This window comes from Carassius auratus, chromosome 28 (assembly GCF_003368295.1).
Source record: "Carassius auratus strain Wakin chromosome 28, ASM336829v1, whole genome shotgun sequence".
Taxonomy (NCBI): Eukaryota; Metazoa; Chordata; class Actinopteri; order Cypriniformes; family Cyprinidae; genus Carassius; species Carassius auratus.
This window is the reverse complement of record NC_039270.1, coordinates 20,551,882-20,571,703: the sequence shown is the minus strand read 5'-3', so window position 1 is coordinate 20,571,703 and position 19,822 is coordinate 20,551,882. Positions and strand designations below refer to the sequence as shown.

The window sequence follows — 19,822 nt, the reverse complement described above, 5'->3', positions numbered from 1 at the left end:
CAGCTTAGGCATTCAATAAGAGCCTTTTATTTGGCTGGTGACCCTAGAGCCTCCATCACCATCTGGTAGTGTGATTAAAGCCTTCTGACAAGGGGCGGCCAGCTTTCTTCATGTCAGCTTCATTAATAATTATTAAGTGTGGAGAGCTGACCTGTAAATAACGGCAAACCTTCAACTTTATAGTAGTAAACCATCCACTTTGAGCAGAAAACACTGACAGCTGCACAACACCATCTATCATTGTCCTTCAGCTGGAGAAGGAAAAAAGAGCTGAGACTCCAGAGTGATCACTCAATATTGATCAAGTTCCTGTTGACATGTGGCCTTTGTGCCATCATGCATTGTTTTTTCTACCACTTCCATTTGGTGATAGCTGGAGGATGGTCTTAGCTGCAAATGGAAAGCCGACAGATTTGCCATTCACAGACCGTCTGCTGCATAACTTATACAATAAATGCAAGAACTTTCTCAAAATTGCAACCTGCATTTGACTGGCCAATAGTCATGTTTTAGACTTTGTTACAGAGCCAGTATTGAAGTTCACTAAGCATATCCAATATTATTATACAGGTCTCAGGATTGATCAGGTGCAGCATTCAAAGTCATATTTCTGAATAATGACCATTGTGCTGTTGTCACAGCACACTGTAAAAATGATGAAATTGAATGATAACAGTGTATTTCATGCAATTTTATGGTAAAATACATTTAAATTAGGGCCGGGACTCGATTAAAAAAATTAATCTAATTAATTAGAGGCTTTGTAATTAATGAATCGAAATTAATCGCAGATAAATATTTGACCAGAGAACAGTGAGAAGTAATTTTTTTTCACATGGATTTATAGTATACCATTGAATAATGACTGAATACATAAGCTTAAGCAACAAAATATTGTTTATTTTTGTTCAACCAAGTCTAGCAGACCAGTGCAATTTTTGCCATGAAGTGTAGCAATAGCATATTTAGAAACAATTTAGAAATAGTACATTTCAGAAATTCAGGAAGCTTATAGGTGCTGGAACCTTCTGTAAAGTGTTTTTTTTTTTTTTTTTAAGTAAAACACATTACTGTCACTTACATTCAGAACATTGGAAACACTGACTATTAGAAAACATCTCTCTGTTGCTTCAGAGGCCATAACATACTAAGTCCAACTCTCAATAACCTTGGCCAAAACGATAAAGAGTTCAACATAAACTGTTGCACCAACAAAATAATACATAGTTCAACATAAAGTGTAAAGTCCACGCTAGCTGCTATATGTTTTGCGTTGAGGTGATACTTGAGGCTCGATGTGCTGCAGTGATATCAAAGAGTATATACTCTTTGGTGATATGCGAACGCTAGTTGGTGCTTCAGTATAATCGGTCCGCCGAACTCATCCAGTGAGAAACGTTCCGCGGGAATTTTTTTCTGTAATTAATTAATCTTAGTCTAGCGTTATTTTTTGTGTAATTAATTAATCTCAATTAACGCGTTAAAGTCCCGGCCCTAATTTAAATGTAATGTTTTTGGAAGTAAGAAAGATCTGACAAAAAGTTGCATTTTTTTTAAATGCAAATTAAGGCTTAATGTTAAATTATACTTTATTAAATTAATGTTTATTGCTTTATTTTGGTATCATGTTTTTCTATTACAACCTTATTTCCATTAATGAAATACATTTATTTTTTAATTGAAATTTTTATTTAAATCAGCGATATAAAGTAGCTACCATGGCACAGTTCTGAAAGCTGGTTATTTTTTTTTACAGTTGCTTCCTAAAGCATCATATTTTGGGAAGTAGCTGTGTACGGTATAATAAGCTGCTCATTATTGCAAAACACTGTGATCATGAGGTTCATGGAGATCACCATGGGTTCATTTTGTGATAACTAGCTTATTGTGCATAATGCCTTACTAACTGTTCTTGGTCAAAAAAAGCTGCTATATGGACCACACCTCACGTCAAAAGTCAGCCTGTAAAACAATAAGTTGAAAATTTCTGTTCAAGGGTGATGTTAAAGTCTCTGAACTAGTGGCCGGTGGCATTGTGGATGTGTTTTAATGCGCTCTAAAGCCAGAGAGCTCTCCACAGCTCTACACTGCCGGTCTGTGGCAGTCTCTTCCTGTGTCACCGACTTTCCCAGCCATACTGAGAGAAAAAGAATGAGAAGACTGAAGGATGGGGGGAAAACAGCGTAACTTTCATCTCCGCAGAAGAAAGAAAAATAGAATCACTAAATCCATCCACATGCCTGGCTGGTCTAAATCTGATTTTCTGCTATTAAGCTCCATTTCCCTCTCTCGATCTGCCACTCCGAGGTGATGGGGAGGTGTCTTTGATCATATTCTCCCACTGTTTTGCTCTCTGTAATCCATGACCAAAAATAATGGGATTTGGTGTATCTCCAAATGGCAGAGAAACCGGTTGACAGAAATTAATAAGTTTGCAGGGACAAAAAGTGAAGACAAACAATGACAACAACATCCCCGAAACGCCACCATCTTCCGTCAGCAGTGAAAGAGAGAGAGAAAATATGAATCATAGTGTTAAACAGAGACTAAAAATGGTGGTGACACATTAACAAAAAATAAATAAAGTTAAAAAAGGGGCAACATCCAAAGTTTGGGCAGAATGACAGCTGACAGACATGCCGTGGGGGAGCTGGGTGTATTGATGTGTCTTTGAAGTGAGCGTGTGTTTACCACGTTCTCCAAGACAGCAGCAGCAGCCATGTTCTCGGGGCCTGATTCGCTGTAATCCTTCCTGTCACTGCTCAATGGAAATCTTGCATCGATGCCACGTCCATCTTAGTCAACAGGTGCATTTCATTATGCAATGTGTGCATGAAATAATCTTGACCGCTTTCCTGCCAGTTTCTTAACTGAGCTAAAGCTTTTATGTGCAACAGACTTTATAAATGGGCTGTTGCTCGATTGTGTTCATATTTATGTTCATAATCTTATGCAAACCGTCCCATTTGTTTCAATGTGAAAATGTAAATGACATTTTTCAAGAAATGCACTTTTGATTTAGGTTAAATACAATTAAAGGGGTCATGAAATGAGTAACCAAAATATAAGAGGTCTGTTCACCGTGCAGTTCACCCCCTCCCGGAATGGTGCGTCCTCGCACCGCAAAAGGAATACCAGCAGAGGGAGGGTGGGGGTTCTGGAGGCAGGCGAAGAGGGAGCAAGGAGCTAGGAACCAGGGCGGAGTGGATGGAGGGAGGAGCCAGGGAGGAGCCTGGAGCAGGAGGAGCCAGATGGTGATCTAGGGACCAGCCAGGATGGAGATCCATGGTGGAGTCGCTGGCGGGAGGAGCCATGGTGGAGAAGGAGCCTACGACACCAGGGGGCCGACAGATGGAGAAACAGAAAATTCAGGGCTGGATGAAACCAGTGTAGAAACGGGATTCAGGACTGACCTCCATAAACCAGTCCAAAAGGGCCATAAATTGCTCCATATAATTTCCAGAAACCGAATACAGTTCACCCTCAGTCGCAGAAGTGTGGGCAGAGCCTTCCTTCATGCCTCTATCTCCTCTAATACTCCCATGACGCACGGTGTTGCCGGCTCACACACCTGGTCAGTCGCGCTCTCGAGTTCCTGCTCCCTGTCAGTGATTGGCTCGGGCTCTGCGGCTGCGGTGGGCTCTAGCTCCGTGCGGCGTGATGGCGGCTGGCTGGTCTCTGGTTCGGACTGGGGCTGGAGATATCCTCTTCGGCGGTGCAGATGGTACATGAAGATCCATTTTTCTCCAGCACCCACTCCACGAAGGCGGCGAGATACTATCTGGGACAGTTCGCCAGTAGGCGTGCCTTACAAGCGGTCGGGGAAGTGGGTAAGGCACGCCGGATCGAGAAAGTCCCTGGTATGGTCCTCCAGCGAACGGTCCAGTTGCTCCAGGCATAGGAGTTGGACTGCTGGAATAGCCATTCTGGGAGATGGAGGAAAACCAAAACCAAACAGAAAGAAAAACAGCGCTAAACTGTTTTGGTCTGTTATTCTGTTTCAACTGGTGTGTATGCCAGCATAGAAATCAAGCTCAAAAAGAGGAGTTTACTGAACATCAATAGAGATAACATAGACAACATACAACACTACTACATTAACACATTAACTAACATCAAAACATGAACTTAACTAACATCAATCACGGACGAGGAAGAACTAAACAGACAGGGTATTTAAGCACACAGGAGGTAATCAGGGAAATGGAGACAGGTGAGGATTAATCAACTGACAAAACAAGAACAGAACATTCTGGGATAGCGGACTTTGAGATATGTCACATCTCTGTAATACTAGCTAGCAGTGAAAGCTTTTGGGTAGATGTCTGTGGATGGAGGGCAAACACTGTGTAAACAGAAGGCAGGTGAACCATTCTGACAGCTTCCTCCTGGATCATTCACAAACACACTTCATATTTACATTCTCTTCAGCTAGCGTAAAGTTGGTTGCTTTCGCCACACATGGCTCTTCGATTTACATCTTGTTAAGCTGCAGACGAATGAACCACATGCTGCATTTTCAAAGCATTATCTCTCACAGTACCACTACCTCTGTCTTGCACTTTTCTCTTGTTCTTTGTCACAGTGAGGAAACAAAAATAACAGCATCAGTTGTATGCCGCACATCTTGTTACCATGGTGATCTCACGCATGTACAGAAACCATGTAGCTAAAAGCAGATGCAGTGGCACTACAGAATTATATTTGTATGAGAGAAAGAATATAACAATAATAACACAGAAGTAGGGTCCAATGACTTCTACGATGTGGAATGCATGGATTGAATCTCATAATCTAGACGTAAAAATGGAATTTACTGTATAATGTGGAATGTCCGAGAATTTGGCAAAATTTGATTGAATAAACTAAAAGTAGGGTTGAACACTTAATCAAATCACAATAAGTTACTATTAAACGGCAAAGGATTTCTTTTGAAACAAGAAGTCTGCTTGTTCTGCATGACTGCTGTTTTACTACACATGCTCAAGCACATGTGACATTTGTGGTGTTTCCACAATTTCCAGAACTGCTCTGAATGACATTTCACAGCATTTAATCATTTCATTTGATTACATTTTAAAAGTTTTATGCATCAATTTGATTACTATTATTATTGATAATGAATGTGCATTAAACCATAAAACAACAAATCCAGAACAATTAATACAGAGTGTCTGAAAAAATCCTTTAGCTGCTACTATTATTAAAATATTAATAAATTAGTATTGAACTATTTCAGAATTTCAATTGGTTTGACTTTTTTTTTTTTTTATTAAAATGTCATTTAAGTATTAAAACCCCCCACAGAAATAAAATGTAAAACACAATAATTGGAAAAGAATATAAAAAATAAAAAATAAAAATTGTAATAAATAAAATAAATTACAGGGCTCTACAGAATAATTTTCTGCCAACTTTGGTCAGAATATTGACCAAATTTGGGAGCAATAAACTATTGTATGACTTCAGAAGACTTGGAACATAGTGCCCAAGTCATATGGACTAATTTTATCATACTGTTATGGTGTATGTCTGTATTGCATGTATATACTTAATTATGTTTAATTATTTTATGCATTTATGTATTTGTTTACTTATTTTATAGATTGAAAGACAACGAGCACATTCCTCACCATCTCTCCTATTGTGTTCCACTAAAGGAAAAAAGCAATATGGTTTTGGAATAAGAATTTTCATTTTTGGCTGAACTATTGCTTTGAATGCAAGGGAACATGGCCACATTGTAGCAATTCATGAGAGGTGCCACATGTCTATGTTCTGAGACTGCTCTAATGTCAAATCTATGCCACTAGGTTTGGTCTGACAGCTCCACTCCATAAGGGAAGTTAGGCTAGTGCCTTTTATCAGGACAAGCCCTTTAGCCTTTGGGGCAAACAGAAAATGGAAAAGGGAACCAGCCACATCCATTTCAGCACCTCCAGCTACAGCTGAAATGACCAATCGCTTTGACGTTAAACTCTGAAGTTGCATCATCTAAGAAACACTGATCACTCAAAAGTGGAAATACTCAAGGAATGAAGTTAAACAACATGAATCAGGAATATGTCTGTAAAGAAAACACAATTTGAAGGAACATGACAAACTGTCATCCTCATAAACAGAGCCAAATCCTCCTCCAAACTATTCCTGCTCATTTAGTGCTGGCAAATGAAAACTGCTCAAGAGTACATGCTAGAGATACCTGTATATCTCAATGCCTGCCTATCCTGATGGTGTTAACAAGTGGGTTGATCTGATGAGGGCATGTGAGAGAAGATGAAAAGAGCCCAAAAAGAGTGATGAGTCCAAAGAAAGACTGCTCTTTCAACAGGGATTTATTACACACACTACTTTTTTAGGACAACTGCCCATCTTTAGGGGGTGAATGCCCCTATGATACTATATAAACAGCCTTCATATGCCATTTTACTTTGGATGGGAATACTAAAAGAAACTGAAATCATCTTGTTCGGGCTGGAGCATGGATCTACTAGTTGGTGATTAGCTGTGGAACCTGGAACCTGGCTTATTCTATAAAGAGTCTCATTTACATAGAAATGATGATGATTTTGCCTTATTTTCATTAAATATGCGTGTCACAGCATTATACCAGCGCACATAGTGTCTGCGCTGACATAAAGTGGCTGTAGTGATTTTGTACCTGCTAATCATTGTGTATAATCTAGAATTATTTACATTTTGCCTTTTTTTAGTTTCTCAAACTAGAAAATATGAGTTAATATTCACATATATGGCACATGTCATTATAACAAAAACACATTCACTTTAAAGACCCAGCTGAACTGTATGCAGTGATTAAAGAAGGATGCTGATCTGAAAACTTAAGTTTTCTGACTGACAGATTTTGTTGAGGAATCTGCAGTAAAAAAAATAAATAAATAAAAAGAGGGAAGACATGAAAAGGGATGAATCCGTAGGAATTCAGGACAGGAAGCCATGATTTGTATAGCCGTTACTCCAAAGCTAAAAGAAGAAGAAAGTACAAAGAACATCTGAGCATCAGAGGCACTGGCTGTGAGCTGCAGAAAGAAGTCAGGTTTATCTGGAGGAACAAGGCTCCCAGGGTTCTCTGTGGTGGATGGAGATTGGGTACTGGTGTCTGCGCGCGCACACACACTCGCACACCCTAGCCACAGCCAGATAAACCTCTGTTGTTAACAGAGACTGGAATAAATTCACTTTCATCTTCCTTTCTTTTCGCTAAGCGTCTGACGTTGGAACAATCTAACACATGATCTTATCGCTTCGGATATTCTGTTTCTTATTATTTTATTCCACAAGCTCCCCTTCAAAAAGCCTGTGTCTTTCATGAAAACCCATTCATGGATTTAATGGATTTCTCTTTGCCTTTTCTCTGGGATCTGCCTTCAAACCCTGGCTGGCCATTTCAGGAGCGGCTGACTGCCGAGGACAGCGTTTCTCTCGCCATCAAAAGAATAAGAAATTTCATCTTAGAAACATGCCAAGTCACTACAAATCTAAAAGCCTAAAAACTTCCAAATTGAAAATAGCTAAACTTTTCCCTCTGAAACATACAAAAAAAAAAAAAGGTCTGACGCAGTTGGGGAGAGATAACATAGCAGGATAAATGCTCAAATGAAATCATTAGCTGCATTTAAAGCATTCTGGCTAATAATCTGTGAAACCAGTAGGATTTATCTTAGTAGTGCTTAGTTTCTTAGAAGGATTTATCTTAGTAACGTTTCTACTAACATGCAACAAGAAAACTAGTTTTTACATTTTCTGAAGATAATGTCAGTGCAGTTGTGCTTTCTTATCTTTACAATGATAGGGCGCTAAAGCGTTTTGCGTGGTTGCCTTCTAGCCTTAACCAAAAGAGCCTAAACCTACTATATCTTTTTTACCAACTATCACATAAAAAAGCTATGTACTTCAAAGGGGACTTTTTCTGTCCATTTTATTGTCCACCAGATAAAAATCATATATCTGATAGCATACAATGGCACAAATGGTGCCTAAATTTAGTATAGGGTTAGAGATTTGTTCAAATTTCAAACTCTAAATATGAGTAAAAGTGATTGACCTTCTGAACACCACGGATAACTCGGACTGCAATGGTTGAGCTATAAAACTATGGCAAAATTTGATTCATGTATGTGAGTGTGAGTCAGATCCTCAGAGGATAAAACAGCTTTACTCTGGAGGAATGAGTCTGCTATTGCGCCTCTGGACAGAGAGAGATCAGAGAGCCGGTTTGTCTCCTTTACCTTGTACTATAATAGCCTGATTACTCTCATAGGCCAACGCTAACATCATCGGTCTCATTATGCCATATTTATCTACATCTGCATTAGTAACCATGATACTACTTACCTCACAAGAGTCATGCCTTACGCAGAATACATATGAGCATTAATTTTAAGTTTCTCTTTATGACTAATCTGCATCGCTCAGTGAGAGATGCCTTAAAGGGACAGTTCTCCCAAAAATTATAACTGTCATTTACTCATCTTCAAGTTTCAAACCTGTATGACTTTCTGCCTTTCATGAAATACAAAAGGAGCTGTTTAACTGTCACTCCACTTATGTATTCCACTGATGAATGTAAGTGGGTTTGGAAGAAGACTGTAGAAGAAGAGTGTAAATAAATAAATTTTTATTTTGGTGAAATATCCCTGAATACCTTACATGTATGTTTTCTTGCTACATCTGAATGATCATTTTAAGAATACATGATAATGTTCTCACTAGCTGAGCTTGAAGACTCAACACCATTATGTGGCAAATTCTGTCGGTTAATATTAGTTTCCTTTGAGACACAAGGTGCCTTCTTCAAAGGGCCATTATGCTCTTAGTACTCTAGCTAAATTCTCCACTGGACTGCATTGACATCTTACTGCATTGACAACTTGACTGATAAAAAAAAAAAATACTAAATAGAATTTTAAAAATTGGGCTTAACTGGAAATTAGAGACATTGAAGAAGCATTGATGAAAGACTAAGTGGCTGTTCATAGTGAATGAGTCTCAGTCTAAAATGCGAGATGCAGTGCTCAGTAACGGTTTTTAAACAAAATTCAGAGCAGAATGCCTCCTCCGCCATGTTGCCATCAAATAAAACAGTTGGCACAGCAACTTGCTACTGTAAACAAAAACTTGCAATGCTTGCCCCACCTCTGTGGTCTTCTGATTGGCCCACTGTTTTGGAACTAACATTGATGAGCACTCATGTGCGAGACACTGCAATACATGAGCGCAATGGTCATACACATCCGTCCAGTGCATGTTTTCATAGAAAAGCAACGGACAAAAGTGTTGCATTGGAATGGAAAACCACATTTTATGTGTCTTAGTCTTATTTTTAATCAAAAGATGACTTTGTTAAAATATGTAACAGTTTTAAAACATGATAACACATTCACTTTGGCAGCTCTAGTCTTGAAGTGTGTCAATCAGTCTCAGAAACAGACTTTGTTGAAGTCTCTTCAGAGGAAGTTTTCAGCCTCTGGTCAGGATGAGGGGTGGCAAAAACAGAGACTGATTTTGTAAACAAGCTTTACGTGTCAGCCTGAGAGTGGAAAAGCGAGGCGGAATTCTCTTCAGATGGGATTTATGTGCAGCAATGTACTCACATATGGTTCCAAAATGTAGGCCCAGGATTTATGAAGAGGCCAAATGGCATGCTAATGTGCCGCAGATGTCCTGGGGGAGGGTGAAGTCAGCAGCGGTGCATGAGTTTAATGAAAACTAATCGCTTTGATGGGCCTAATCAGGATTACCCTCTGATCAATACCACCTTTAGCCGGTTCCTGGCCAACCTGTGCTGGATTACAGCCGCTTTCCAGCCCTCATTTCTGTGGCTGGAATCAAGAGCTTTAAAACCAGAAAGGATGCAGGATTTCCGGTATAGTCGCCCAAGTCTGCTTGCTCAAACTTGATAAAGCCGGGGCAAAGAGGGGCTAATGTGTTTAATTAAATACTAAGTGATCTATTCCCTCAGTGCTGGAGTTCAAGCCAACACAGCCCATCAATAAACATGTGCGAATGTGTTTGTGTATACTGTACGCAACACACATGACTAGATTGAGAAGATAGTCTTGTGAATTCATACATCTGTTTATAAGTTTAACTTTATTTGTTGCATGCTCAACAGGTGGATGTGATTAATTAATTATTGTTTTCTCCAGAAACAGAGTCTGATCACATACAATCAATCCTGTTTTTTTTAATTGATTGTGGAAATTATGAAGATTGATGTTAACACTGGGTAACTTACATAGACACAGCAATCATACTGGAGAATCAGAACAGTTCTAAAAACACCTAAAAATAGCCCACACTCTATCTTCATAGTCTTCTGAAATACTTTTCTCAAAAATATTCTATACCATCATTCTCACATCTCAATATTTGAACTGAATGAGATTTGAGTCTGAATAAACTCACTGATTTCATTCCTTTGGCTTCCATTCATAGACATGTGAATGCAGGAGAGTGGAAATGCATCTCATATTGCATTTCAAAGTTCAAATTGGTGAAATCTTCCATATCATGTGAAACCGAAACCATGTGACCAACTGAAGATCGAAAAATCATTAATTTTAAACTACAGTGCTGGAGGAAAGCCTAGTAGGTTGTATGTTTTTACATTTTGGATTTATTCTTATTTGTTATGAGTTGAATTTAAGTTTTTAAAAAGATGCATGAAATCATATCACAACCCTTTAAACCCAAAAAAATGTAAAAATATCATTCACAATATCAATCAATGAGCTTCAATATCCAACAATATTGTTCAGCACCTAGTTGTAAAAATGCATACAATTAAATTCCTAAAGAAACTGGTCAACCTTTCACAGGCAAGAATGTGTTGGTGTGTGTTTTTAAATATGTATTAACTTAATATTACAGTCTTTTAAACTAAAGTCCCTTCTTAGCTAAAGGCTTTGTCTTGTTATATTGTGTTAGTTTAGCAAAAGCATCCTCTGAAGTTTAGTGAATATATAAACATACACTTCCCCTACATTAGTAGGGGAAGTCGTGGCCTAATGGTTAGAGGGTTGGACTCCCAATCGAAGGGTTGTGGGTTCTAGTCTCGGGCCGGACGGAATTGTGGGTGGGGATAGTGCATGAATAGCTCTCTCTCCACCTTCAATACCACGACTTAGGTGCCCTTGAGCAAGGCATCGAACCCCCAACTGCTCCCCGGGCGCCGCAGCATAAATGGCTGCCCACTGCTCCGGGTGTGTGCTCACAGTGTGTGTGTGTGTGTTCACTGCTCTGTGTGTGTGCATTTCGGATGGGTTAAATGCAGAGCACAAATTCTGAGTATGGGTCACCATACTTGGCTGAATGTCACTTCACTTCTTCTTTCACATATAAATGTGTGTAACACATATATAAATGTGATGCACCAGCAACTTGCTCTTGAGTGCTTACATTTGCAATGTGGCAGAAGGCTTATGTATAGTGGCCCATAGAAACAGCCGCTAATATACTATATATATATATATATGGTTGCAGCGTCCAAAGAAATTTTGAATGCTCAAAGTCTAGTGTGATCATAAAATAGCAATATGCTAACATCAGAAACATGGGAATAGTAAATATTAATGCAGAGGCATCACATCAGCTCATGGCAATACATCTACATCTATGTCATGTTGGAAAGGCCAAGATCCTTCATTTAACACATAACAATGATTTGACATATCCTGTCTTTTCCAACTGATTTTCACAGGATTTGTTCTGCTATAAACATCTGATAAACCAGAATATTACTGGATAATACAAATAATTGGTAGTGCCAGAAATGGCTTCCCTTTTTTATTGTAACCTCCAAATGTGATATGATCTAGGAAAACCCAACACTTGGTGAAATTTTACTTTTTTTAAGTTTTGATACTATATGAAAGCTGTGTTCAAGCTGAACTCTCTGAAGTTGGGTGATAGTTATGATTTGGAATGGAATTTTAAGAAAAACGGGTTTAAAGTCAAGTTTCACTTTCACTTCTACTTAACGATCACTGTCTGTCAGGAGTAATATACTACATCATTACAAAAACAAACTAACGTTACCCTGAAGAGGACAGTTTTCTGTTGTTTATCATGAACATATCAAGTTCATCTCTGAACTTTGAACACCCATTGCATGTTTGGATAGCACAAATAGTGTGCCTTGTAATTAGAAAAGCGAGCGCAACACACCTGTGCATATAACAGACTGTCATCATACTCCTCCCTTTTAGTAACTTCAGCCGATCCTTCATCTCTGGGTGTGAAATAGTAGATTATAACATCTTTAAGGGCACTGACATCACCACGATTGAGCAGACAGAGACGAGCAAGATTTTTAAGTGAGCAGCTTCAGACTGTGTTGTTTTGTTGCGCTCAGCCATCTCGCGATATTCAAATTAATAAATGATAAAACTGCGTGCTGTAGTTTAGGACTGGCGGGAAATGTGCATTGATACACCTTTATTATACATGTTATGTGATTTATTTTAATAGTTTGACTGTTTTTGTAGTGTTAAGAAAAAGCACCTCCGTTGTTTGTTCTTAAAATGAGAGAAAGACACAGTCTTTTCTACTTGCTGCAGTAAATCGCTATTTTTCTGCACTAAACAAGTGAATTTTGTAAATATATTTTCAGAGATGACATCCGATGGGTTTTCCCGCATCGCATCACAAATACAGTTTTCTACAATATGAATGTGTCATGGCAAACTTTGTGAAGATTATCACCCAGTCCTTTTATTGTGCAATGATATGCTTCGAGCCAAAAGCAATTCTACGGACTTCTATTCAAACAAACCCTGTTGACCACTCCAAAATGGTGGCAGGTATGTCTTAATACTTTACATCCACGGTTATTATAATTTGCACAAGAGTAGTAGTTGAATCTTTGTGTTAAGTGTAAGAACATCCAAGTTGCTGTCTTAAAATTGAGCTTCTTATTTAGACAGTAACTCAATAAGGTTTAGAACATGGCTACTGATGACCGGTCTGTTACATTAAACAAAACGCGCAGGTGGATTGTGTGATTTGAATTGCAACCTAGAATACCAAAAACACATTGCCTGCATTTTACACCAACCTTCTCTTGGGCCATCTCTCTTTCAGCCTTGTGGGTCCTTTCCAGGTCCTGTCGCACCAGATCCATCTCGGCCCGCAGACGGTCCAGAGCTGCTTGCTGGTCTCGAGTGGCCCGCTGTCGCTCCTCCTCCCGTAGCACACCCAACTCCGCCAGCTGCTGTTTCCTCTGACTGTGGGCTGCCAACAGCTCCTTCCTCAGGGAATGCACCTGGACCTCCAGATCCGAGATGGTCTGGTGAGAAACACAAACAACCAAATTTGTAAATCCGTTAAGATGCACCCATAAATGGGACAGATGATGTGTTTATGGAATACTGAATCAAGGAATTCAACACATTTAGGCTGTAAAACAGAAACAAATGCAAAGTGAAAAAGACAGAAGAGGCCGGATGGAGAGAAAGAGGATAAGCGAAACAAGCCAAGCAGGACGAGAGGAGTATTTGTGCCCATTCTAGCCAGGAAGAGGAAAACAGACACCACAGCCTCTGATCTCTGAGCCACAAGAGTTCAACATCAAAGCTCGGCATTCCACAAAGGTCAGCGGTTTGATTTAATGAGCAAAATTAGCGCAAATCAAAGGTCAGTTACTCATGGGGATGAGGTACCAATGCCATTTCTCATTACAGGAAGATGAAAAACCTCATTGAGAACGCTTACCAATAAGCTTTTGCATTAACGTGAAAGAGAGTGAAAAGAGTAGATGGATTACAAAAAAAAAACAGAGGCATTAACACAGAAATTAGCCTTTGAAAGATCTGTCAGAGACCTTGTTCTGAGAGTCAAAAACCATCTGACACACTCAACGAAGGTTGAAATTTGAGTACAAATGGACAGCATTATGGAGAATAACTAACGATACTCTTATTTCAACAGCCACCAGACCATTAACATAAAACTGCATTCACACTGCTCTTCTGTAACTGGGTGAATTTCAGTCAGACTTTATTTTAAGGTCCAATTCTCACTATTAACTAACTATTAACTATGATTTCAAACTCCTAGTTTGATGCTTATTAATAGTTTGCAAGGTAGTTGTTAAGTTTAGGTATGGGTGGACATTTATTAATGAAGTACAGAGAAATCCAACTCTCATATCCTCTTTAAACACCATTTGACACTTTAAATCTTTAAAAAGATATGTTGTACGTCATAAATTAACAGCACAACTGATGCTAACAGCCATTTACAGCTGGCCACCTACTGAATACTCCAGAACTCCATGTCCATAATAATGATATCAAATAATGTGTGCTCCCAAAGCGTTTAACCCTTGTGCAGACGGTGGTGTGTGGTAGAGTCTGGCATGTTGGCAGTCCCTTGTCTGCTCCTCGTGCTCCCAAACATCCCTAGGAGGAGACTGCTAAGTGCATCACGTGGCATGTCTGTCGGAAGAGCATCTGAAGCTGTTTTGTGGCCACTTGGGGAATAGCAGCAAACTTCAAAGCCGTGTCGCACAAACACCCAGATGCCAAGACTTGCGCGCGGGTCCAATACGGCCAGAGCGGCGCAGCACCAGCCCACATGCTGCTGCAACGGCACAAAGCTATTAGATCTCGGCTCGGAGGAGCCTTTAATCTATAATTCCCTCTTAAACTGGACTCTGGGAAGAATTTTCTGATGCATCTTTGATGGGCTTGGACGTGCTTTTATGAAAAGAAGCTCAAATACTAGCGCAGAAAATGAAAGGCAATAACCAACTGAGAATGTCGCATCACGTGTGATGTAATTTAAACAGTTCAACAAAAGAATTGAATTAAAACGAAGTGAGAGAGAGAGGAATGTAGGACAGACTGTGATATATTCTGTTATTTGTGCATATATTCATTAAGAACCAAGAGAAACAAAATACGAAAATGAAAATATGCATACACTGGCCAAAACTCACAAAACTTGCAAGCCTTTACACTCTTCAGCAAATAGGACCAGACAGGTTTAAATCATTGTCAGTGGCTACACAAATTCACCTACAGCACTTCCTCAGTGGAACAGTACCTCTTGTCAGAACTGTTCCACTTCACTCTTAAAAATAAAGATTATACTGTGTACTGGCAACTATGGTTCCTATGAAGAACCTTTAACATCTGTGGAATCTTTTCATTCCACAAAAGGTTCTTTATAGTGGAAAAGGTTCTTCACACTTTAAAAAAAATAAAAAAAAAATTAAGAACTTTTCACTGAAATAGTTGTTGGGAAGCCGAAAATGGTTTTAAGTGGCACTGCCGTAAAAAATAAATCCAATAAAAATAAAAATAAATCAAATAATAATCAAATAAATAAATAAATATTCTGAAACTCATTTTTATGATCCCATGCCTTAAAACCAAACAATTAGAAGTCATTCATTTTTAAAGAAAGATGCCAATGCCAGTGTGACTTCAGTGCAAAGATGGTTTTACAGTTTAGTACGATTTATGCAAATGAGCAGCTACACACAATGCAATGAAAAACAGAGTACAGACAATGATAAAGCAGTCCAGTAAAATGGCTTCTCGAAACCAACAGTGACTTGGTGATTTAACCACTGTCAAAGTGAAATAATTTGCTAGTAAGCTATTTCAAGAGCATTGCTCAGGAAAAGGTGATTTCTTAGGTATTATATGTGTGGCATGCTCCTCAATTTGCATTTTCACAGACTATGGCACCATTCTCGATGAAAGACGGACTGTGCGATCCAAATCTTCGGCTGAAATGCATTTGCATGTCTTTAAGAGTTCAACGTGAAGCCCAGTGAAAAGCGTCTGTGCGTGCTCTGCTTCAGTGATGTCTGGCCAGAGATTAAAACTCTTTTCATCATCGAGGGCCCATCTGGTGCTGAGAGCCAGTCTGCTGGAGCCCATCTTCCGTGACCCATCACAGCTGGATGGACAGACTCATGATGGTGTTGTTTTGTGTATTCCAGAGTTGAAAAGAGCAGCTGAAATCAAGACAATGCCAGTAGATGACTGCTTAAAACCAGCCGTGGTTTGGCAAACAGTCCATTGTGTCAACCATATGCCCTGAAATGTGAAAAAAAAAAAAAAAAGAATCTGAATGATGACTTTTGGATATGCAGCATGGCTGAGTTGGATGAGTTTCCACTCTCGTACTAGAGAGATAACTGAAACAATCAAGGAATGTACATCACCAGCCACAAATCTAGACAACACATTCTTCTACATTTCAGAATACTATGAAATAACACAAACGGGCATATGGGAATTACAAAACCAAACCAAATCTTTTTAAAAACATGCTCTATTTGAGCTCCTGCAAAGCAGCCACCCTTTGCCTAGATTACAGCTCTGAGATTACTTGGGGCGGCATGACAACCCAAAACGGCGGAATCCAAACCCCCTGCTGGTGCAAGAGACAACGTGACCGCCGTCAACAAGCCTGTTGTTTTTGGCACATCAGAAAGCAGGCCTGATCTCCTATGCCATGTCCGCCTTCATTTTCTGTGTTCTAATCTCTTACTGGGGAATCAAGTTCTTTGAAAGTTTGACAGCATCATTAATTTGCCGATCAGAGCGATATGATGCTATACTCCACGGGTTTCAGATGTTCTCCCATGCTGTTTGAACTCCATGTTACATTACTGAAAAAAACATGGAATGTGTCAAGACGAAATCGCAAGCAAACGTACTAGTGGATTTGAATGTCAGAATGAAGCATCTGTTTTCATACAGTGGGTCTAAATGAAATTAAAAGACTCTTTGTTTTTTTTAAGCGTCTGAGACATTAACTTGTCTCGAGATCAAATCAAAACATACAGCAATTTTCAATCAGCAAAAACACAATCTATAGACAGATATCACCTATAAAATTATATATGTATGTGTTAGTTACACTAAATTAATTTTAGCCTGACATTTATATATATAAAAAAAATAGTTTATAGTGAATGCCAATATAGTTTGTTTTATATTCATATTATTCAGTCCAGTTCTGTTCGGAATACCATTACATTTAGAGAATTTGTTGTGGAGTGAGGGAACTACAATATATGATGTTTTATTTGCAAGTAGTTTAAATGATCTAATTACTAATTTAAATGAAAGTACATATTAGTTAAGGCCACCTAATATAAAGTGTGCCCCAATAAAGATTTACAGTCACTGTGATCTAAAGCAACTAGAAGCTATTTCTGGTTACTATCATGTGATCAGAGCTCCTCTACAGACTGATGCTGACAGAGAAGTTGTTATTGGAGATTTTACCACGTTTTTGTGTATGTTAACAGTTCACCATGTTCATTATATGTTATCAGGATATCAATCCTTGTTAAAAAAGAATGAAACACTTTTCCACTCTCAGCTTACTAATAACATTAGATCATCCAGCAGTAGCAACGCTCACTACGAGACCAACATTATAGCGACCTGGCGACCCCCGTGATAAAATCGCTCAGTGTGAACAAGACTTAATGTGTGCAGGTTGATGAAAGAGAACATAAGTGAAAGTGTAGATTCTGACGACCGCTTATTCCATATAATAAAGATAGTTATGAAGAGCACAAGCGCCTGACTGTTGTAAACGTGTACAGTGGGCATTACAGCGCATGTGGTCTCTAGAGTATACTGTGTATTGGTTTACTCAGCTGGCTGCAGGCAACTATATTTACTGAGAACCATCCTGATGTTCTGGCCTTTTCATCCTCAAACAGACTAAAGAAAACAGGAACCCGGAGGGCGGCAGAGTCCAAGGAAACTAATACACTGATTCCAGTCCAGAGACGAGGGGATTTGAACTCCCTCATCATATTCCTTCAGATCGATACATCCTTCCACAGCCATGCATGAGAGTAGGGGAACCGATAGGGCTAAATCCAACTGACCAATGAATGGAAATTGAATTTAAGACTTGTAGACACACTTGAAGTCTCATCTGATGGTTGTAAAACCAGATGTGCTATGATTTCCTGCAACTAACAGGAAAACACACGCTGACTTCACGTAACTCGGGTTACAAAATGAGGCATTAAAAAACCAATGGTATTGAGCGAAAACAAGTCACCGCGACCTGGAACAAAACCTTGAGGAAAAGCACGAGTCATTTGCTCATCTCACACGCTCATGATGTCCTGACCACATCAAGAGATGAGTCTGAATCGCTCATCTTCATTGTGTGTGAAGGACGTCCATTCACACTGCCAGCTTTCCGCAGCTAGGATTCCAGGAAAAGACGTGAGCGATGTTACCCTTCACTGGATCTGTGACTTATGTGAGCATGTTCAAGGAATGTGAACCAATGTGACAACATCTCGCGATGAGGAACAAGTAAAAACCATAATTCTAAATATAACTTTTAGTTGTCACTAAATTGATACAATGCAGTGTTCAACCAGTCCAACACAGCCATGCAGACTTAACCAGTGGTGTGAGTTTTGGGCAGTCTATTTTTTGTTGACTATTGATTGACATAAGGGGTGAGTGGTCTGATCTGTGAACAGTCATTATTTATGCACTTCTATTTGGTGACGTTTTTACTTTTGAGTCAAAATTCACAAACATTTTAATGTTTAAATCAAATTAGTCATGCATTATACAAGCTAAACAGAATAAACACTTTTTCTTTATGGGAAAAAAAGAAATACATATATATGGAAAATACATTTTCCACATTGACTTTTCACAAGTGAACTTTAAATTATGTATTGCAATTTATTGTGTTTTAGGATTAAAGGAAATTTTGTTAAAATTCAGGCATATTGTCCCGGCAGACAATCTTCTGTACCTAAATTGAATGTAAATTTCGATCTTGAAATTTTTATCTTGCAGTCACACTTTATTTTAAGGTCCAATGCTCGCTATTAACAAAGCATTAACTATGGGTTTTGCCTTAATAAACTCCTAAATGACTGCTTATTAATAGTTAGTGAGGTAGTTGTTAAGTTTAGCTACTGAATAGGATGTAGGGATGTAGAATATGGCCATGCTTTATAAGTACTTATAAACAGCCAATATGTAAATAGTGATACTAATAAGCAACTAGTTTACAGTGAGAATTGGACCCAACCGTAAAGTGTTACCAATCTTGCTGATCTTTTTTATTCCTGCCATTCATTTCAGTGGTCAGCACTAAATACAGTTCAAAAAAAGTCCTGTGGTCTTATCACTCAAACCACATTAAGAGATAGACACAAGTTAATTTCTGTCCTGTGCCATGTAACTTTAGGCTATATCTCTAACTACAATAAAGAGGTGAAAGCTCAGGCATTAAATGAAATGATGGAATGTGTGCATTATCTATTCACAAGACTATCATCAGGTTGTGAAACATGTCTTTAAAAAGGGCAAAGAAAATACAGCATATTGTCTAAATATTGGCTGATTAACCCCAACAATAGCAATAGGGATTTTAATAAAACTTCAAACTAATAGTTTAACCTACATATAGCACAAGAGTCTTCACACAATGGAAAGTTTTATAACAAACTTAACGTTCATTCATAACTAGTATGATATCTATAACTATACAGTATTGATAATCATTCTAATTCTGTAGGCAAGTCCACACCACAACTATAATAATAATGCCACAGAGGATTATTACTGCAATCACACTCAGATGATATTTTTTTTCCCAGCTGTTGAACAATACAAATGTTGACAGCCAATCAGAATCAGACTTTAAAGAGCTCAAGCATGTAAAGCAGCAGACAACATAACTGCAGCATGCGCTTATAATGAGCAGTACATTATTGTGCATTAGTGTAGATGCTAATATAGTTATAGTTACCACATAAATATTTGTATAGTTCTTATAT

General features: G+C 38.7%; 1 protein-coding gene across 5 annotated transcripts in view; it reads right to left on the bottom strand.

Moving 5' to 3' along the window:
- Window positions 1-19,822, bottom strand: part of cep112 (centrosomal protein 112) — a 179,452-nt gene that overhangs the window by 64,088 nt on the left and 95,542 nt on the right. For all 5 annotated transcript variants that reach the window (XM_026208354.1, XM_026208357.1, XM_026208356.1 and 2 more), the window contains one exon: window positions 13,079-13,309. In XM_026208354.1, coding sequence (XP_026064139.1) covers window positions 13,079-13,309 — 231 coding nt within the window. The remainder of the gene's footprint in view (window positions 1-13,078; window positions 13,310-19,822) is intronic.